Source organism: Medicago truncatula, chromosome 5 (assembly GCF_003473485.1).
Source record: "Medicago truncatula cultivar Jemalong A17 chromosome 5, MtrunA17r5.0-ANR, whole genome shotgun sequence".
Lineage (NCBI taxonomy): Eukaryota > Viridiplantae > Streptophyta > Magnoliopsida > Fabales > Fabaceae > Medicago > Medicago truncatula.
The window spans coordinates 20,998,469-21,021,771 of record NC_053046.1 but is presented as its reverse complement, the minus strand read 5'-3'; the positions used below and the strand labels follow the sequence as shown (position 1 = coordinate 21,021,771).

Here is a 23,303-nt window from a genome sequence, read left to right as displayed (position 1 = left end):
CTTCAACTTCAATTGGTATCAGAGCTCTGCCTCCAAGGTTAGAGCACTTAACAGTGTAAGAGGAAAAGATTAAGGAAGAAGAAAATGTCAAAGTTCGTACCTGATGGAGGATCATCAATTAGACCTCCATACTTCGATGGAACAGACTACTACTATTGGAAAGGAAAGATGAGATTATTTCTAATGTCTCAAGATAATTATATGTGGCCTGTTGTTGAAAGTGGAAACTTTGTTCCAATGACAACTGCTACAACAACATCAACTTCAGTAGTAAAGCTACAAACCGAATGGTCAAAAGAAGAAAACGAAAAGGTACTCTTAAACTCTAAAGCTCAACTTTTTCTAACATGTGCTTTAAGCAGGGAAGAATATGATAGAGTAGAAGAATGTACAACTGCTAAAGAGATATGGGAAGCCTTAAAAATTCATCATGAAGGAACAAGTCATGTCAAGGAAGAAAGAATAGACATGGGAGTTAAGAAATTTGAAACCTTCGAGATGAAAGAAAGTGAAACCATTGATGAGATGTTTGCAAGATTAACAATCATTGTAAACGAATTACGCTCTTTTGGAAAAACATACACAACCCACGAGAGAGTTAGAAAAATTCTGAGAAGTCTTCCAAAACTTTGGAGACCAATGGTTACGGCAATCACACAAGCTAAGAATCTTAAAGAGCTTCAGCTTGAGGAATTGGTAGGATCCTTAAGAGCTCATGAATCAATCCTCATGGAAGATAAGCCACGACAGAGAAATAAATCAAATGATGGAATAGAGGTTGAAGAAGCAAACTTATGTCTCATGGCAAAAGATGATGCAGAAGAGGTAACTTTTTCAAACTCTTGCTTTTCTTGTAAAAAGATAGAAATTATTTTTGACAACCTCTTAAAAGATTCAGAAACTTTATCTCAAAAATGTTTATCTCAAAGAGATCAACTTATTGAAATAAAGAAACAAAATGAGGAGCTACAAAAACGGAATGAAGAATATCTTCAAACCATTCAAAATCTAAAGTTAGCTAATCTCAAATTGTCTGAACAAAAATATGTTTTAAATACTTTACCTCTGGAAACTTTTGAAAAAGAAAATGATTCATTAAAAATTCAAGTAGAGGAACTTACAAATGATATTACCATTTTTGAACAAACAACTGAAACTTTTGAAGAAGAAAACAACTCTTTGAAAACTCAAGTAGAAGAGTTAACTAATGACATCAGTAGCTTTGTTAAATCTACCGAAACATTTCAAAAAATTATGGGATCCCAAGCTGGAATGTTTGATAAAGCAGGGATAGGTTTTAACACTTCAAAGAAACAAAAAATGTATAAAAACTTTTTTATTCCTAAACAGGATCAAAAAGTCTTAGTTCCTAAAATTAGAAAGGAGTGCACTTTTTGTAGAAAACATGGTCATATTGAGGATAACTGCTTTCAGAAAGCAAATATCAAAAGAAAATGTTATGATTGTAGAAAACGAAACCATCAAGAATCAAACTATCATGTTAAGAAAAAGAGAAAATGTTCCTACTGCAATAAATTTGGACATCATGAATCCAAATGTTACAGTAAAAACAAAAGTTTCAAGAACACTAACCCTCAAGGACCCAAATCTATATGGGTACCAAAATTACTGCTAACCTCTGATACAGGGATGTATGCTGGCAACCAAGAAAAGGCATTGGTACTTGGAGAGTGGTTGCTCAAGGCATATGACAGGGGATAAAGACTGTTTTCTATCCTTTGAAGAAAGAGATGAAGGATCGGTAACTTTTGGCAGCAATGATAAAGCTAAAATCAAAGTGTAAATGAGGATGAAGATGAACATCATCATTCTAGTCATCAACAAACTTCTGATATATCAAAACAAAATGTTGAAGACGAACCAGATTCATCTTCTCTATCCACGTCCAAGCTGGAAATTAGTTGTTGATCATCCTAAAGAGTTAATCATTTGTGACACTGCTGACAAACCATGACTGAATAGCTTTCTCAATTTGAGAGGAACAAAGTCTGGAATTTGGTATCTGAACCTCAAGACAAAACCATCATTGGAACAAGATGGGTGTTCAGAAATAAACTGGATGAAAATGGTAAGGTTGTCAGAAACAAGCCAAGATTAGTTGCTCAAGGTTATAATCAACAAGAAGTCTATTTTGATGATATCATCTTTGGATCTACAAATGAAAAAATGTGTGAGGGTTTTTTCTAACCTCATGCGAAGTGAATTTGAGATGAGTATGATGAGAGAACTTCGCTTCTTTTTGGGTTTACAAATTAAACAACAAGAAGACGGCATTTTTATTTTTCAAGAAAAATACACCAGAGATCTTCTCACAAAATACAAAATGAATGAATCAAAAATTATGTCTACTTCCATGCATCCTTCCTCGAGCTTAGACAAAGATGATCATGAAAGGACAAGAATTTTGATCTTACAGCATATTGTGATGCTGATTTTGTCGGAGACAAAATTGAAAGAAAAAGCACAAGCGGAGCGTGTCAATTTCTTGGTCAAGCTCTCATCAGTTGCTCATGTAGAAAACAAAATACAATTGCTCTATCTACTACTGAAGCTAAATATGTGTCAGCTGCAAGCGTTGCTCTCAGGTATTATGGATAAAAAAATCAGTTGGAAGATTACTCAATAAGGTACACAAAAAATTCCTATTCTTTGTGATAATACCAATGCTATAAATCTGTCTAAAAATTCAATTCAACATTCTAGATCTAAACTATCAGAGATCATGTTCAAAAAAGAAAAATTGAATTGATTTTCGTTAATACTGAAAATCAACTCGAAAATATTTTTACCAAACCTTTGGTATAAGATAGGTTTAATTTTTTTGAGAGATAAATTATATTTCATTAGTTTGTCTTTATTAGAATAATTTATTTAGTGTACTTATATTTTTCTCCAACATTAAAATAGAGGATTAATATATTTACTACACCTAAGTTCAATATTTTTAAATCCATGTCTTTAAAAATCACCTTTTTGTCACTTCTCTCCAAAACCTTTCTTTTTGGAGTGTCTCCAAAACCACTCTTAATCTTTTCAAATTATTCCTTACATAATTTTTTTTTTTAAAACTTTCCCAACCTTCTCTCTCTCACGAGGTTGGCTATTTTTTTTTCATCATTAACTTTTATTAATTATTTGTATTTCTTCCCTCTCTTATGTATTGAAAAACTTTTGTCCTAAAAATACAACATTTCCTCTTCCTCTCTCTTCCATCGCTGAACCCTCCTTTCCTTTCTCTTCTCTCCATTTTTTTTTCTGCAAATGGTAAGAATAAAAAATGCCTTCATGCCATCACTCAATGTTGAGGACGAACCACCACCATCTCCGCCGCCATCTTCGCCCTCTTTTTGATGCATCTTTTTCTAACACAAACTCATCTAACTCTGATGGTCGTCCTAAGGTACCTCCTGTACATTCTCATGTTCCTACTTCTGGAAATATTATGGTTGAAAGAGGACCTACCATTTATGATGTGATTCAAAACTTGGTTGAATTACAACAAACTGTTGCAAGCTATGGTAATCGTCAATGGTTATGGATAATTGGATCCTAGGTAATTTTCTGCCTACTGCTACATCAACTTTGCCTGCTCTATTCTTATCTAATGTTGTGTATTCCATTCTACCTGTTACATCAGTTGTTGAGCCCACCGATCCTGATCCCACTCCACCTCCAGCCTAAGGCTGAGGCTGAGCTTGACACCCCTTTCTTTTTTGGTTGCTGACCAAAGGGGGAGAATATGTCTTGAAATTTGGTCTGCTGTCTGTTATTGTTTCTCTTTCGTACTTCTGTTTTTATTTCTTGCTTTCAAAATTGAAATTGGTCTGCTGTCTGTTATTGTTTCTCTTTCGTACTTCTGTTTTTTTCTTGCTTTCAAAATTGAAATTAGTCTGCAATTCGTTTTGAACAAACCGTTGTTAGCCTAACCTTATGGAAAAACTAGATAGTACTTAGTTTTTGGAAGAAATTTCTCTTTTGGCTAGTTAAAAATTTCCAGGATCTTTTCTTTGAGCTTAAACATGGTGTATGTAGCAATTTGATCCTCTGAAATTTTAATATTATGCTTATACAAATATTTATGAATCAATTGTAATCATGAACTATTATGATTAATGAAATGAATGATTCTATGCTTTTAATCTTTCCATCTTATAATCATATCATTATATATTGTATGCATAATTTGAGGGGGAGCCCCAAAATTAATATGATGCATAAATTAAGGGGGAGTTTTTATTCTAAACCTCCTTATGTAATTTTAATTTCAAGAAGTTTGTCATCAATCAAAACAGGGGGAGATTGTTGAAGCAAAAATCCCTTTGAACTTGTTTTTAAATAATAAACAAACTCTTGTATTAAAATTAAGATTATAATGTTATTTGGTTATTTAATTTGTGCTCTTGAGTGAATTTTATTAAGGATAGGAAAGTCCAATTCTCACACATTGTTAAAGCCATGTATCATTGGAGTTTCAAACTCAAGCTCTCAAGAAGAATATGTGTTCATTATTAAAGGGTAATTAAATGATTTAATCCAAGAAAGCATCACAAAGAAAACCATGCGCAAATGCAAGGGAAAATTGTCTTTCAATCATGTGCTAATCATTTGGAAAAGAAAGGGATGATGACATAAGCCCTATTATGTATCTTGATGAGCAAGCAAGCAAAAAGACATAAAGTACAATGACTTGGTGACCAAGTATTCAAATATAATTTATAAATGGTATCTTGGAGACAAAGCTTTGCAAGGACAATGACAAATGATGCATCTTGAAGAACAAGATACGAACAGTAGTAAAAAGAAAATATATTTTCACTGTTCATGTACTTTTCACTGTTCACACACGCTCCTGGTCCATTTCAAGCTCAAGCTCAAGCTCAAGCTCTTAGTGTTAAAAGTTGAGGCCGAGGCTGGCAAGCTCAAACTCAGCATACAAAAGATGGGACAATGGCAGTTTTGCAATTCCTATCAACAACAAGGGCGTCTACACAAGAATGAACAGCTGTAGATATTGAAGGATGAAGGCTGGCTATAATAGAAGCTTTCTCTCAACAAAGAAAGCATGAATTTCCAATACAATCACAAGCCTACATACAAGCAATAAATTCATCAATCAATCTCAATATCAGAAATACTCTTACAGAACCAAATCATATTTTCGGATCATCTTTCTAAGAGTATTACAAACTACAATCTCTCATTCTCTTAAGTTTGAAAGTTGTAATTAGATCCAAACATCAAATCTCATTTTGATTGTATATCCTCAAGCCTTTAAAATCTTAAGTGATACTGTAAGCTTGCTGAAGCTAATAATATCAGTGGTGTAAGCCTGGTGAGGCTAAGAGAATACATAGTTGTTTTAGCCTCAAGCTCAGCGAGAGCTCGAGAGTCAGTGTAAGCCTGGTGAGGCTTAGAGAATACATATTGTTTTGCACATTGCAAAGAGGAGGAAGAAACTCCTAAGAGCTAGTGGATAATCTCACAAAAGCTGTGGGGACTGGACTAACCCATATTGGGGGAACCAGGATAACTTCTCTGTGTGATCTCTCTTAAACTCTACTCTTTACTTTATGCTTTGCTATTTATTGTTTTACTAATCATCTTACTCCAAGCAAAGTATTGAGAGCTCAAACTCTCTAAGAGTACAGAGAAAATTTTAAAGGGTCACTATTCAACCCCCCCTTCTAGTGACATTTACTTCAACTTCAGGGTTGTGAGGATCATAGAAAATTATCTTGGGTCAGTTGGACCACTATATGTTCTCAAAGGGAGTATGGAGGGTTGGGGGTGCGGAGGTTGAGGGGGTTTAATGATGCGTTGTTAATTAGGAAAATGGTGTTGGCAGTTATTGGTGGAGAAGAGAAGTTTATGGTATAGGGTTTTGGTGGCGAGATACGATGAGGAGTATGAGAGGTTGGGGGCCGGAGTGGTTCTTCTTGGTGGCGAGAGATAGCTAAAATTAGAGATGGGTTAGCGGGAGTTGGTGGCGAGTGGTTTCATGAGGGTGTGTCTCAGTTGGTGGGAGACGGGGCTGGTACTCTGTTTTGGCATGATCTGTGGTAGGTTGTGTATATGTTTTCGCAAGGTTGTGAGGTTGGGGGAGTGGGTTGGAATTGGAGAAGGAGTTGTGGGCGTGGGAGGAGGACATGCTAGGGCAGTGTACTACTTTACTTCGTAGTGTTTCTTTGCAGATTATTGTGAAAGATACTTGGAGATGGCTGCTGGAGCACTTTGCAGGTTATACAGTTCGTAGTGCCTATCACCTTCTAACTGCTCAGGACAGCCCTCAGGTGGAAGGTGCAAAGGCTCTAGTTTGGCATAAACATGTTTCACTCAAAGTCTCAATTTTTGCATGGAGGTTGTTACAAAATCGGTTGCCTACAAGGATGAACTTAGTGCGTCGCGATATTCTTTCTGACACCGCAGCTGGTTGTTTGTTAGGGTGTTGTGCCAACAAGACTTATCAGCATTTATTCATTTCTTGCGATTTTTATGGCATTCTGTGGCAGAAGGTACGGTCTTGGCTTGGTGTCTCAGGTCCAAACCCTTTTACTGTTTCAGATCACTTCTTTCAGTTTACTCATTTAGCAGGTGGCGTGCGAGCAAGGCGCTCTTTTATGCATCTTGTTTGGTTGCTTTGTACGTGGATCATTTGGAATGACCGTAATCAAAGGTTGTTCAACAATTTAGGTAGTTCCATTGATCAATTGTTGGATAAAGTAAAGCGGTACTCACTTTGGTGGCTAAAAGCTAGTAATGTCATTTTTGTCTATGGTTTTCAATTGTGGTGGTCAAATCCTATGGCTTGTTTGGGAATTGATTAATTTTTGACTAACATTGTTTATCTATAATTATTTAGGGTTTTCTTGATACACCTTGTACTTTGAAGACTCTTTGGTTTGTTAATATATAAGTTTCATATTTGATTGTTAAAAAAAAAAGATAGATATTTGTAATAAGTTAGTTGTTTAAGAAATTTATGTAATAAATTGAACGAATCATTTTTTTTAAAGGAAATTGGTAGGATTATTGTGATTGTTTGATGTTAAATTAGTAGGATTAAATTTACCGTTATAAAAACTAGAGTTCTTATGTATTTAATCTTGTTTTGAAACAAAATTAATCAATTACTTAATTTATAACGTTCTTGATAAATATTTATTTGTAAAATTAGATTTGAATTCAGAAACAAGAAAAAAAATGTATGTAAGTAATCATGTTTGATGTAAGAAACATTTGTGGACTTGTCACTTCAATATTAAACAGTCGCATAAGCATTTAACAAAGTTGAATAAAAACAATCAACAATAATGCATTTTATAACTCAAAGGACCTATTTATTACATAAAAAACTTAAAAAGACTAACATATTACAAACATCTAACTTCAATCGCTGCGATAAGTATGAATGTGAGAAAAACACAAGAAGGAGGGTTGAATTATGTTAGCTTTTTCTTCGTTTTCTCCTAAGCTGATAACACTGATCAGAAGCAGATTGAGTTCTACTTCTGAAGTGATGTTCAGAACTAAATGCAGCGGATAAAACAGAGAGAGAGAGAGAAGAAAGACACAAAACAATTATACAGATTCCTTCCACAAACCGGAAGTAGTCTTGTCCCCTTTGTGTAACGCTCCTATTTCTATTAAAGCAATAAAACATGCGAATAATACATTTATTCAAGAAATAGAGATTACGTCTTATTCAAAATTCAAAAACCGATAGACATGTATATGAACTTCAACAGTCGCAGCGGAATATAAATCAGAGTGATCAAATATATACATGCCATGAGCAAATAAATCATGTCTCAAAGATAAATCTCAAACCCAAACATACGGGTAGTCATCAACAAAACAATAATCCAAAGGAAATATAAACAACCTAATCTAGACCGACACGACAAGCCTAGATCAGAGCCGACACGACCCGATATCGGAGAAAGCTCCCGATATCCCACGCAAAGACTCACCGAGCACTACTCCTGCACAACGTCTACTCACCCATACAGGCAAGTAGGCGGTTAAAACCACTGGGGGTAAACATTACATTATCATAACCAAATAATAATCAAATCAAATAATATCATGTACTTGAATAATATTAGTCATGCATAAATACTTACATCACAACTCAATATCTCATATCAACATACATCAATCACATGAATAATTACCCAATCATAAATATTCATTCACAACACCAATCATTGAACAATCATTATCAACATTCATTCATCTCATTTCATCACCAATCACATATTTCACATAGGACTCATGCTATGATATGCACTTATGGACACATAAATGCATGTGGTACCAAATCTCAACAAGGTCGTCACCTCCGATGGACAAGTCAACATCGCATGTAAGGCTCACCTCTGCCTTACAATAATCTCGAAGTAAAAGAGTCATCCCTTTTACAGCAACAACGACTATGATGCATGGACATGTGTAAGGACTCGATAATGCGACAACAATTCACAATCTCAACCTCAATATATAGGACAACACCCAATTATATTGATTATCTCCACAACATTGCATTATCAAGAAAACATGCCCACACAAATAAATCATAGTATTCACCATCACACATCAACATGATTATCAATAATCAACAATGTCGTTCAACATCAACTATATCATATAGTTTCACCATTCCAAACAATTCTCATATTCCAAGTAAGAGAACATACAACATCTCATGACAAATATCATATCCAACATATAACCATTCAACATCAACTATCACATAGTCATACAAGAATAATCTCAATAACTCACAAGACAATTTGCTAAAGAAACATTTCCGAGAAAAATCTAAATCATGTGGCAAACGGCCAACATTGACAATTTTTAAAGCTAGGCAACTTATTTAAGTTTGAAATCCTACAATTCAATCTTAATCAATCATGTAGTCAAGGACTCAAGCCACTTACAAACTATTAGAAATTAGTTCAAAGGATAGCTTAAGTTCGTATGAGAAAAACCAAGACAAAACGACATTTAGCTCAAAACCCGTTTTCACCGATTCAACTCCGCCCGAAATATTTCTTAAACCATCAACACATTCACATTTCCAAATACATAAATGCATACTCAATTATTCACTCTAAGTACTTCATTAAACACAATATCAAGTTTGGAAAAGTTCCACGGCTCATAGAGAAAGTTATGATAAGTTTTCACAAAAATCCACATGACCCATGTGTAGTAATTTAATCATATCTCAAGTTCTAAAAATCATTTGGACGTCAAACCAATGCCATTAGAAAGCTAACAAAATTATCTAAAACTTTCATTTTTACACCAAAGTCCAATTCAAAACAGAAACGTGTGAAAAAGACACAAGAACGCGAAATCAGAAATGCTGTCAAAAGGCATTTCGCTTAAGCGAACGATTCTTCGCTTAAGCGAACTGCTTACAGTAGCTGTTCGCTTACAGCTCGCTTCCGGTTCGCTTAAGCGAACAATCATCATTTCTGCATAATTTTTCACGGGTTTGAACCATTTTTCACCCCAAAATCCAAATTTTGATCCCTCAATGCCCAAATGTGTTTCCAGAACATGTTTATAGGTCAATATGACTAAAAAGACTTACAAAGACACAATCAAACTTGAAAACACTTGACATTTGAGCTAACTCTTCATTTTCACCAAAACACCAACACAATTCAAATTCTCATCATCAATCCATGAATATGCATACCCAAGCAATTATTCATCAATCATAATATCAAATAACATTGATAACATCATTTGAACAAGAATCACAACTCAAATTAACAACAACTTAGAAGAAATTCACCACTTTAGCACAATCTTCATAACTTATCATTTTTGCATATATGAACATGTAATTTCACCAACAATTATACAACTAACATCCATTCATGCATACAAACATAACATCACAGCAAGAGCACGAATTTAGCATGAATTGTTCATTAACCCATTTTCATACAACATGAGAAAATGCAAAATTACACATGATTATGATAATAACTAACCCCCTTACCTTTGAAGTTGATTATCCTTAATCCTAGCTTCAATTCAGCTCCTAGGTCACCCACTTGATTCCTAAAGCTTCCCTTCAACCCTCTTGTTCTTCTCTTCTCCTCTTCTCTCTCTACCTCTCCTTCTCTCTATGAAAATTGTTTTGTGAAAATGAATACAATTCTAAGACAACCCTAGTGTTATCCCCCTTAATGGGCTTAACTCAAAATGCTAATGGGCCTAACCCATTCTAACACAATTCAAAAGTTTCTATACACTCGACGGTAATTACTAACGACGGTAAAATATAACCAACGGTTACTAACGGCAAAAACTAATCACTCCACTAGTAGTAACTTAGTAAAATAAGGGTCCTCACCAATTAATAAAATAATTCTCACCAAAATTATCATTTTACCCTTACCCGTCAAATGACCAAAATACCCTTCTAATACGGTAATCCATTTAAATGCACCCAATGACAATTAAATACACACAAGCACAATTAATCACATACAATCACACAATAAAAGTAATTAAATAAAACTAGCTAAAAATCGGACTGTTACACTTTGCACTTCCAATGAGAGTTCACTAAAATGTAATATCTGATTACAACTGCTCACTGCTAAACTTAGCAAGAGACTTCAAATTACTCAAGCACAACTGCAAGATATTTCCTATGCTACAGAACACAATCAAGAGACTTTTAATGCTCAAGCACAACTGCAAGAGACTTATATTCAAACAAAATTACACAGAAAATTGTTTGAGGTTGAACACTTGATATACAATAAGTGGTGTTCACAATACAAATCAGATACAGACTCTTAAGAGTCTAGAATTTCTAAGATATGAATTTTGATAAGAAATTTTAAGTGAACTTTTGATGCAGAACAATTTCAGCAGAGTTTTGACGCTTTCAAATTGTTGTAGAGTCATGCCATTCTCTAAGTCTTCACTCCTTTATATAGGAGGTGTGAAAGAGACGTTGTGAATTGCCAGCACATCAAAAAGGGTCGTTTGAGCTTGATCAATCACCAGTGATCTTTTGTCTGATATGGTTATTGTCCTATGAAGGATCAATTTCAAATTCATTTGAAGTATGAAGGAACAATGCTACAGGCAGAGCTGTTATTATTGTCTTGTAGCAGAGACACAAACTGAGTAGTAGAGATAGTGGTTGTACACTTCGTACAATTGTACTATGTCAACGCTCTTCAAAGAACAAGCATCCAATGCTTTCAAATCCTTTCAAAATAGTTGTTGCTTCACTCTTCTGGTCTTCTGCAATGCTGTGAGTGATTAAATCCATAGAACAACCTTTTAAGCTTTAAGTCTTGCATCTCCTGATGAACTTCAGCTTCTGGTGATCTTCAGCTTCTGATGAGATGCTTCTGATGACCTCATCACTTCAGGAGCACTAAATTTCATGAGCACTTCTCTTCAGACGCTTCAAGCTTCCTTTTTGTTGATTCCTTAGCTCTTTTTTGTTCTTTCAGAACCTAATAAAGATATCAAATTTTTGTCTATGGTCTTGTACACTTGAACAAATATTAACATATCCAATTAACAATTTTTAATATCTTATTATCATCAAAACTCTTAAAGAGTAACATTAAACACATTTTATTCCAACAAAGTATTTAACTTGAAAAAATATTTATAGCATTTCATCAATAAAGATGTCATGGTACAAGTTCAAAGATTTCATCAATATTTATGTAACCAAAAAAAATATCAGTGTGACGTTGAAAAAAGAGCATGAGTTGTTTCCTTGGATTGTCTTGTAATAAATTCAACGGTTAATTAAGTTTTTAGTCCCTATAAATATTCACAGTTTTATTTATATTTCCTACAAAATAAGATCATACTTTTTAGTCTCTGTAACATTTTTCTTAAGTATTTTAGAGACTAAAAATGCTGATGTAAAAATTTTATAGGGACTAAAAATGCTGATGGAAAATTTATAAGGACTAAAAATGTTGACGAAAAATTTTATAGGGATTAAAAAGTGTGATTTTATTTTGTAGGAACTAAAAACAAAACTGTCAATATTTATATGAATTAAAAATTTAATTAACCCTAAATTCAACCATTGAGCTTTGAGGAAATGGAAGTAGTCAAATAACACCTAATTCATAGAGAACCTCTTTGAGACTATGGAATTTTCCACAACAATTTTTGAGTCCATTCCAAAATCAGCAGGTTCAATATGAATATCATGAATCCATCGTAAAACAATAAGCAATCCACTAGCTTCCTCTTGCTCAGTAGCACAAAGAAGAGAAAACCATTATGTTTTGGATAGAACCAAGTTACTGTTGTCATCATCTCTTATGAAAATTCAAATTCGAACTCTAATAAATTGATTAGAACATGATAATCAGTTGTTTCTATAAACATCATAATCCACTATATCCCATCACCTTTGTTAACTAACCCAAGCTTTGCTTATATCAATCTTCAAATCTACTTCACTGACCCTATTGCACATATGGAATTAATTATCTTAGATACAACTTCCTGCTACAAAAATGATTTGGGTTTTCTGAAAATGTCCATGACGTTTTCGGATTTTAAAATCCGAAATTATTTTTTACTAATTCGGGTTTTATATTCTGAAACATGCTTATATAGAATAATTCTCATTTCAGCAGTTTTGAATTTTGCTTTTAAAAACAACAAAAAAACAAAGTAAAAAAAATGCTAAAAACTTGTAAAATAAAATCATAAAAATATGACAAAAAATGCTAAAAATCAAATAAAACTAATGCAATTTTTTTAGATTTTTCTAAGAATATGAAAAATAAAATAAAAAATAAAAAAATGGGTCTAAACAATGGAATTTTGGATTTTGAGGGGCAGTGTCCAATAAGAAGTCCCTTCTAGGGGAGTCTTGACTCTTGATTTTTTCTTGATTTTTTGGGGAAGTTTCGAAGCAATCCAATCAAGTAGCATGAAAACCGGATTTTTTTTTACTAAAAACAGCTAACAATGAAAATAAATGGATGAGGGTTATGAAGATTAATATTGTCCTTAAAATGACTATCTATGTTACAAATATGTTCAGAATTTGTACTGATTCAGTTTGGATTATATAATCTGAATTATTTTTTCTTAAAAAATGATGTTTAGGGGTGTTCGGATTCTATAATCCGAATAAATAAGGAACATCCTTTTTTTTTTTTTTGTTGAGGTTTTCGGATTTTAAAATCCGAAAATTACAGGAGCATTTTAAAAAAAACACAAAACGCGGGAGAATAAAATATGATGGAAAAAGTAACAGTGTTGATATTGCCCCCAACGATAAAAAAAAGTGTTGGAAATAATGGCCTCTTTAAATTCCTACTTAGAAAAAGGTTCTAGGCATATTTCTATTCTCGTCTTCAATATAGCTTGGGATAAATTTGCTCAAACCAGGAGCTCATACATACTTTGCTTCTCCTATAGGTCATAAAATAATCTCTTTCCACTCGACATAAATTTTATGAGTCTATATTGGTCCAATCACTATCGTTGTCACTAGGTAGCATGTTAAATTAACAACTTGCATGGACTTTAGTGAAATTTCGTATTTATTATCAGAGACTTAACTGATACTACCTCCGTTCTTAAATATAAGAGTCTTTTGTCAAAATTGCGGAGATTAAGAAAGTTGGTTGTATTATTAAATTTGTATATAATTACTATTATTTTTACAATTTTATCCTTAAGAGAGGTAGTTAATTTATATTTTCAATATAATATTTATTGTTGATTGAAGAAAAAAATGCAAAATAAATAAGGGTATGTTGGTAAAGAAATAATTAATGTACTTGGAAATACCAAAATGGTCTTATAAAAAGGGACAAATTATTTTTTCAAAAGGGTCTTATAATTAGGGACAGAGGTAGTAGTAAGTATGCACAGGGGCCTAACAGTAAGTTGGTGTTTAATGAAATATTGATTTTGAAGAAAATAGAGAATTAGATGACATTTAGGGATTTGAGATTCAAGTTGAGAATATTGATTTTCAGTTCAGGGATCAAATGACCATTTTCTACTTTCACTTTAATCCATATGACACGTCATACTCCTTGTCAACATAAGTCATGTGCCACATCATCACTTAACAAAATTTTTTAACGGCATATATTAAAGTGAAAACAGAAGTGCAGAGTCAAGGACTTATTTGTATTTAATCCTGAGTCAGAGACCTCTGTGACAACGAGGTGCAGAGTCAGAGACTAAAGTGACTATTTGCTCATATTGTTTAATAGCATGAAATATATTTTGGTTCAATTCAGTGGTGGAGCCAGAAATTTTATAGAGTCTGGGCAAAAAATTTATCGCAAAACGTTATTTCCTTCCTGGAAATAATTTCACATTTCCTGCAGATATATCTTTCCTGTGGATCCTAAAATCCTATGGTATAACCTCACCTAGGAACCTAAATCTTTGGCAAAATCTGCAGGAAATGTGTTTCTTGCGGAATATACACAAAAATGCGCAGGTAAATCCGCAGGAAAGGCTAAAAATTCTAGTAATGGTTGGGCTTACTACAAAGAAAGTTAGAGTTGAGCCTGAGCTAGTGCCCAGGCTAGCTGGGGTGTGGCTCCGCCCCTGGTTCAATTACAATATCACCCTTTTACAATGATACTAGAAATTCCATTATGTACGCCACCATGCTTTTAATCACTACTGTTTAATCAAATATAAATATATCCAATGATATCTATTTATTTTGCAAGCCATCTTTCAAAAAAAAAATCTGCAAGCCTCTCATACCGTAAAAGACCTAAGAAGGTCACGTACTGGAGACAACACCTCCAAGAGTGCTTGAACCTAAAAGACATTCCAAAGTTCATGCAGAGAACACATTTCATATGAAGATTGTAACAACCCAATTTTTCTATGTACTATATTTCAACCTATTTATTATATATATATATATTCGTCTTTTAAATTACTAGCTATTATTTTAGATAGTTTTATGTGTAATTGTTATGGTGTGATAGTTTTATACATATTTATTTGATTTAGGAAGTAATATAAATTGTTAATATTGTGTATATTTAATTATTCTAATCATTTTGTAAAGATGATAGTAATTTAGTCCAAGTGTTTTAGAGACTAAGATTTAAATTTTTAGACAAAGGAATGAGTGTCTAGTATTCGTTTTTGAACTTGAATTAATAGAAAAATATTTATGAACCATACTACAATTTTTACACACCCTTTTTTATACTGCATTTTATTTACAATTTATATTTGTACTTACACAATTAAAATCATTAATTCCCTTTCAGCATTTTCATCAAAATTGTTTCTTATGACAAGACCCACCAATTAAGGCAACTTCAACTCCCTCCAAAGAATTCTTTGTCACCAAATATGAAAACACCTTTATATATGCAACAGTTTAACCACTTTTTGTAACTTTTTTTAAGGATACTTTTTGTAAGTTATAGAAATATATTTTATAATACAAATGCTGATATTTTTTTTTGAAGGATGCGTGTAACGTGAACTTCTCAAAAATGATTCAAAGGTGGGTTATTACTATTTTTTGTAAAAAAAAAAAAAAAAAAAAAAAGAATCTATAATATTAAAAAATAGGAAACAAATATAATATTTATTAAAATTTATTAGAAATTGTTGGATTCACATTTCAACCAGATCCATATTACCTCTACAAAAACCAGATCAATATTAGATGCTTTTAAGTAACCAAAATTTAGTCATCGTGATCTTAACTCAGTTATATGCAAGGTTCATGGTTCAAATCCTGAACATCACAGAAAAAAATGGTCATGTTAACCGATGCCTCCGGTGCACTGGTTAAGGAAACTCAAAAAAGGAAGTTTTAAAATGAAAGTACTACTTTTTATGCTTTTGAAGAGATGACAACACAAGTTTCAATGTAATACTTACTACATTTGACTCCTTAACCAGTTTCCGGAGGCACTGGTTAACATTTTTTTTTGGTAGATAGACGAAATGACAAAGTTATTATAAACTCACACACACAAGTGGATGAGCGGGGGTTCGAACCTCCGTCAAAGCGTCCGACCTAACAATTTCGATATTTTACCAGTTGAGCTAGGACTTCTGAACGGCACTGGTTTACATTACCCAAATATATATACACAATATGAAATGATTTCAAATAAACGGTTTAATTAAGTTGTTGATACAAGTCCTCTAAGTCATATCATACACTTTTTAAATAAAAGAAAGACTATCATCATACTAAAAACCCATTTTCCTATATCCTAATGTTACACATTTAGCAAAACTTTAGCCTTAAAAAGACTTCCTAAGGTAGTGTTATTTATTGGAGAGATATGATCAAAGTGGTCTATATATCTTCTCCTATATGTTTATGGACCAACCGGCAATTGCTTGTTGTGTATAGGACGCCGTCTTTTGACACGATTATAATCCATAGTAAAGTATTGTGAAGGATCATCTGATTCCATCCACTCTTGTCTTGTTCCTTTGCTTCCAACCTCCATGTTTTGTTTCCCTATAATGTTGCACAATTTCGTAAACATGTTGAGTAAATTGATGTTGTATTTTGAATTATACTAATGTGATTAAGATAACATGTATATGTACATATGGACATACCATACCTTTTGAACTTATTTAATGATCATTAATCTTGTGCTTTTTCAGTAAACAAAATTAAATTAGTTTAAAATGTATTAGGAGCACTAATTTTCAAACACGTGAAGAAAAAATATATTATAAGTCAATCCAATTAAATTAAAATAAATGATTTTACTTTCACTTTTAGCTAGGATCAATCTCAATATGAATTCATTTAATCAACTTTGTCATCGTACAACTAAACAAATTCTAAATTTGTTTACTATAGTTACATAAAAAAAATTAGGCGTAATAGCAGTTTTATTCCCTAATTTTTTCAAAGTTACGATTTTGATCTCTAAGAAAAAAAATTACAAAACCGCTCCTTAAGTTTTGCAACTGTAGCAGTTTTGGCCCCCCAAGGCCAATTTTTGGTAAAAAAAAATAACACGTGGCACCTCACTTAGGGTGCCACATCAGCGTAGACAGATGCAAAATTTAAGGGGCAGTTTTGAAGTTTTTTTTTCAAGGGGGCCAAAATCGAAACTTTGGAAAAGTTAGGGGGCTAAAATTGTTATTAAGCCAAAAAATTAATGCCGCGATACATATTAAAGTTGTTGACCTTCTTTTCAAAAGTTTGACTAATAAGTTTTATAGTAGCGGAATAAAAAAGAAATAATATTTGTATAACTATTGTGATAATATTAGACAATTTTTTTTTTTATCTTATACTCACATTAAATTGTTATTTTCTCTCTTTCTTTTTCTCTTTCTATCGGTTTTGACCAATAAGAAAAACGAAAAAAAGAAGGTTGTCAAAAAAATTATCACTAAATAGTTGTAAATATCATTACTCGGATTAAAATGTCTACTACGGTCTGATAAGATCTAAACCGCGTCTAATGTCAAAGTTGTGGACCTTCTTTTGAAAACTTTGAGCGTGGCTTTCTACTTTTGTTGAGAAAATTTTCCTTTGTTTGAAAAAAATGAAAAGAACTTTTGTTTACCCCCTTGCATGATACAACCTATAGCTTCATGCACCAACAAGGAAAGGTAAATAGAGCCTGCGGCTTAGGTTAAAGAATACCTAATACTTGATAAACTTTTATCATATGAAAAATGACACGAACGAAAGATAAAAAAAAAAAAGGTAATCCGATGTACTAAAGCTCTCGCATATGCATGGTCCGGGGGTCCATAAAAAATATAACATTATGCATCCAATATGCATGCAGTGATCACTGTTTCTAGTAACTAATTAATACATAGTTTGATCATTACCAGCAGGAAGGGAATCTTTCCTCTTATGTGATACAAGATGTCTAGCTTCATCAGATTCTTTAACCTAGTTATATATAGGAACATATATAGTCAGAAATAAATAATATAAATATAGTGAAACAAATAATGATGACTAAAGAAGCTTCTTCAGATTTATGTATTACCTTTTCAGTGAACATTATCTTTCTATGCAGTATTGGTAGAGAAAGCTGCTGGTCTGTATTTACAAAAACAAAATTAATTAAAAGTTGATTAGTTTTTTTTTTTACAACAAAAATTATTTAAAATCAGGTCTCCGATCAAGACGAATAAAGACCGATTAGTTTAACTTACATACAAACATGAACGGTAGATAGATAGATTATGTGTATACCTTGGTGGTGAAATGAAGGATGTGATTCAACTAGTAAAGAAGAGAAGAAAAGACAGAGAAAAGTGATGATTTTTATAAGCTCCATTTTCTTTTGTTGAAAGGATGCATGAGATACTTTCTTAAGCAGGTGAGTTTAACTTATATACTAAACCTAGGAAGGAAATTTTGCACTGACACACGCATGAGAGAGAGAGTAAACACAAAACACAAAATGCAGAGTTCCAAAACAAGTACAAAAAAAATGTTAAATTAATATTCATTCACTTTTTAGGAGGCTTCACACAATTCGGGTTGGTTTTTCACCTAATCTAGTAGGCCCCCTTTGTGACTTTCTGTTTGAACGATGTTTATCCCATCCCATCCATCACTCCCTTAACCATGCATTCATTTTTGGTTCAACCTTGATATGTGGATATTCATAAATTTTCTACATCCATATTCAACATTTTATTTCTCTCTTTCTATCACATTATCGATTTATCACGTCCGTGATATCATTCCACTATATATCATTCTTTATCATGTGTTTTTATGGTGTTTGAGGTTTTAACCACAACCCTTATATATATTATACATTATTTTTAGTTTGCGGATACCTTTTTCATGGTTTATATATGTATATACGTACACAAAACATTTTCCTTTTTGATAAAGCCCTCAACCATATGCATTCAAATTTACACCAGTAGCTCTATTAATATTATATAATTGTCTTAAGGTTTCATCATCGTGTTAGATTTAATTTAGCTTATAATTTCTAGTACAAGAAAGATATTTTTAACCATTAATGAGATAGGAAATTGTATGCTCCTTTTATCAATCAATTACATTTGTCAATCATATATAGAGCCAATCAGTTTATATATGGCATTTTCACATGTAAATTGCATGAAAGGCTATTGTTGGGTATATATACCACAATATTTCACATAAGTTGCAAATTGTAATGATGTAATCTTGATAGCAAAACTTATTTCTTGGGGATGGTTTGCAGCTAGATAAGAAATGAGAAATGATATTTGAACATTCATTTAGTGACAACTTTTGCAACAACTTTCTCTCTCATACTCACATTACTTTTTACTTTATCTCCCTATTGTTATGATTTCCGTGTCAATACCACTTTTTTCTTTGTAAAATATGGGTGTCAAATAAGTTGTCACCAAATTGATTGTTCAAATAACACTCCTCATAAGAAATATTTATTCGTGATTGTGTGTTGTGACTATGACAATCGGCTCTTGTGTGCATTGTATTTGTTCTTTTTTGGAGTATCACTTGTGCTTCTCTCAATAAAATTTGTCCGTTCCAATAAAATTGAAGGCTCAACTTTAATATTAAAAATGACCCCTAATAAAAATAAGGGTTAAATATGTTTTTGGTCACTATAAATATGTCAACTTTTCGTTTTAGTCTCTAAAAAATTTCTTCAACTTTTAGTCCCTTAAAAGTTTTCCATCTTCACTTTTGGTCCCTCCTTTAAAGTTGAAGGAAAATTTTAGAGGGACTAAAACGAAAAGTTGGTAACCCTAAAAATAATTAATGATATTTTAAACGATTACAAATTAATAATAAGCATTATTTTGATTTTAATTTGTTTTGTTGATAAATTTGTGAGTTTGACCTAACTTGTTCATTTACTCTTTATTTTTGTCAAATAATAAGTGTTTGATTTGGACCCACATAACAAAAGAAAATATTATCTTACATACCAGCAATTATACTCATACCCCTACAAATAATTAAGACCCCCATAAATTAGAGGTCCGGCTCTGTAGAATTCTTTGCGCTTGCCAAAGAACGGTCTGCATAAAGTAAGTATACATTCTTCAAATTATTTTTATGTTTGTGCTAAAAAGATTAATACAAAAAAAAAATGTACGAATACTAATTATAACCATTTTCTATAAAATTACCCTCAAATAAAATAAAAGATCTTCATCTCCCAATGCCCTCTCCTTCCATTTCCCTCCCTTTAAAACTCTCACACGGAGCCTAAATCTCTTGAATTTAATTTAGAGAGATTATGGGTTCACCTTTATTTATTAAAAAGATCAGTTTCTAATATGAACCTCTTGAAAACGGTTTAAAAATAAACCCTTATCGTTTTTCGTAAAAAATAAAGTTCATAATAATAAACAAATATAATATTTTGATAAAAGTTAGTAACATAGTAATTTCACATTTATACCGGATCCATATTGGACTCCATCTTAACATACCACATATCAATGGAGGGGAAAAAAAACATAATTAACATGTGATACACAAAAATAAAATTATTATTAATCTGTATCAAGATTCCTCTAACTTTTGACCCATTCCTTCTTGTGAAACAGAAGAGTATGATATATGTACAACCATTTGGTACAATTTTGATGACAACTTTCATTTGCTCTTTTCTTATTGGCCCAAAACAATAGAGAGAGAAAAAGGAAGAGAGAGAATAAAAATATAATGTAAGTATGAGAAAGAAATTTATCAAAAAGTTATAATAAAGTGATTGTAGAAATATCATTTCTCAAAACAGAAAGAACTATGGGAATGGAACTTTCTAGCTAGCAGGGTAGGCTAGTAACTTTTGATTGTTACATTCCATATGAATAATTGAATATACAACTTGTACGGATTAATTATATTGTTGTACACACACTTGTCCCGCAAGTCAAAGCCCTTGAAACTTTCAAGAGGACCGACATTCATGCAAGCCAAGAAAATATACAAGAGGGTTCATGGTATTAAAGGTAATGGAAACAGCAAATTGGAATATACAAATAGTAGTTTTTTTATAAGCTTAGCACGTCTTGTTTCATTGTCAAATTCAAGATTCTATTAAGTGCCCAACACGAAGTGATCCCCAAGAAAGACTTGTGGTGTTCAATGCCAAGCACATGCAACATGTTTCATGAAACATGAGAACGCGTAGTATTTCAAGAAAGGTAAACTTTTTTGTCCAAATGTGTTGTCCTCCCAAAGGTTAAGAAAGCAAAACATCTAAAGATCCTCTCCTTGTCAAGGACACTTTTGTTCTCTCTTTATTGTTATTGTCCAATAAGAAGAAAGGAAAAAAGATTGTCGTTAAAATTGTTTAAAATTGATTGTTCAAATATCATTCATCTTTTAGTTAACATATTAATATTGAATCATGCACAAACTAGTTTTTGTCGTGGAGTCAATAATTCACTATTAAGTGTCTGTTTGAATATACGTTGCGAATGGCCAAACGCACGGCAAGCCTAATGCTACAATTCTCAGCTTAAGAAAAGTCACGACAAATCATGCAATGGAACGTGAGAATTAAATATAATATGATGTGGTTTATTGATTCAATGGTGAAAAAAACATTTGTTTCTATTTTTTGGTATAAGACCGTTTTGGTTATGCATATTAATTAGACAAAGCATATTAAATATATGATGCTCTTGAAAAACTTCTTCTACTTTATTAAAAAATAATTTTGTTGAGACAACTTCGAACAACAACAAATTTAGGTATGAGAGGGGTGGTCTTGGGGAGTAATCAAAGAGCCTTCCTGTGGGTGATGTCTGGAAGTCTGGGAATCAAGGAACATTTGTTCGTTAATTGTAGTTTGAATTTTTTTTTTCTCTCAACAAAAAACGTTCTCTTCCAACTCTGAAATGATCTACGTGAATGGTGGCGTGAGTTAACTCACACACCTTTCTGCATCACACAAAACACGTTTTTTAAATGGTTTGGATGGTGATCAGATAATAAAACTCTCTTTCGGATTTTTTCCTCTCAAATTTTTTTCTCATAGTGTTATTAAAATTGATTCAGAGTATGGTTCATATAGCCAATGAAAAATAGTAAAGAGAGGCTATAATTTAAGGAGATTTTTCTCCTTTACTTTCCATCAATTTCCTTTAGAAAATTATAGAAAACATGCCTTTCCATTCCCAGACTAGTCACTTAAATAATTAGCATTCATCCGACTATGATTCATAAATCATAACTATGTTAACTTATTAAAGAAAGTATTTTAAATTGGTATTCTTCTTAAATTTATATATAAAATCAATAAAAATGTATATTTTTACATTAGTTAACTTTCTCAATTACCGATATAAAAAGGTAAGATTTTAAATTGAACGCATCTATTTTATCGGTTAACCATTCAACTGATGTAAGAAAATTACAATATTTTTGAAAATGACAGCATGGTTGTTCTTACAAAATTAGAGGCTCGATTCTAATCGTAAAGATAGACCCTCTAGTAAAAAAAACATTACTTTCTTAAGAGAAAAAATGTTTCAAGTGTTTTAAAAAAAAATAAGAAAAAATATATAGTGTTTATAAGAGAAAATAGAGTATCCTGGTTAGATTAGACCCAAATTGAGGCCCAATCATTTCTAAAAAAAAACAATTATAGCAAAAAGATTATGTTGCTAAATCGAGTGGGAGTTGAACCCATGACATCTTAAATGTGCACAAGTGTCTTTGCCACCAGGCTAGCTCCATATCCTAATATTCATGCGCGCTTTTAGTTTATATTACTATCTCTGTTTCTAAATAATAGTCGTTTAAGGTTTATGCACGGTTATTAGGGAAATGATTAATTGTGTTTATTTTGATGGTAAAATTAGTATTATTTACTAAAATACTCTTATTAATTGTAGTTAGTGGAGTAGTTAAGTTGGATAAAATTCAATAAATAATGGTATAATAATGGAAAATAAAATAAATGATGCATTGATATTCTAAAGTGACAATTATTTCGAGGAAAATATTTATATTTTACTCTACAAGGCGACCCTAGTTTTCTCTCTCTAGGTTTTCTCTTCTAGATTTTTCATCGAGTGGTGGTTTTGGGTCAATTCTTGATCTGAAATCACCACTCTTCATCTTTTTCTCTATATTTCAATCTAAATAAGTGATTTTCACATAGATGTAGGTTTTTTCTTCGTGATGTCATCATCTAAGTGTGGTGGTTTGTTGTTCGTCGTCTTGTGCGGCACTTTTTGATTTCCCGTCTTCTTGCAGTGTTCATCTAATTCATTTTGAAGATCGATTATTCAATCAAAGATTTGGGCGTCAA

At 32.3% G+C, this 23,303-nt stretch overlaps 2 protein-coding genes across 2 annotated transcripts; one reads left to right on the top strand and one right to left on the bottom strand.

Moving 5' to 3' along the window:
* The first annotated feature begins 5,853 nt into the window (after window positions 1-5,853).
* LOC112422086 (uncharacterized) lies at window positions 5,854-6,845 on the top strand. The gene is made up of 2 exons (XM_024784829.1): window positions 5,854-5,892; window positions 6,213-6,845. Exons 1-2 carry the CDS (start codon window positions 5,854-5,856, stop codon window positions 6,843-6,845), a joined length of 672 nt encoding a protein of 223 aa, XP_024640597.1.
* A 9,263-nt stretch (window positions 6,846-16,108) lies between these two features.
* On the bottom strand, window positions 16,109-18,400 carry LOC11432584 (probable root meristem growth factor 8). Its single transcript, XM_003614270.4, has 4 exons — window positions 18,248-18,400; window positions 18,039-18,091; window positions 17,875-17,938; window positions 16,109-16,528 (listed from the first exon to the last, which is right to left on the bottom strand). Exons 1-4 carry the CDS (start codon window positions 18,330-18,332, stop codon window positions 16,383-16,385), a joined length of 348 nt encoding a protein of 115 aa, XP_003614318.1. The 5' UTR covers window positions 18,333-18,400; the 3' UTR covers window positions 16,109-16,382.
* Window positions 18,401-23,303: the final 4,903 nt, after the last annotated feature.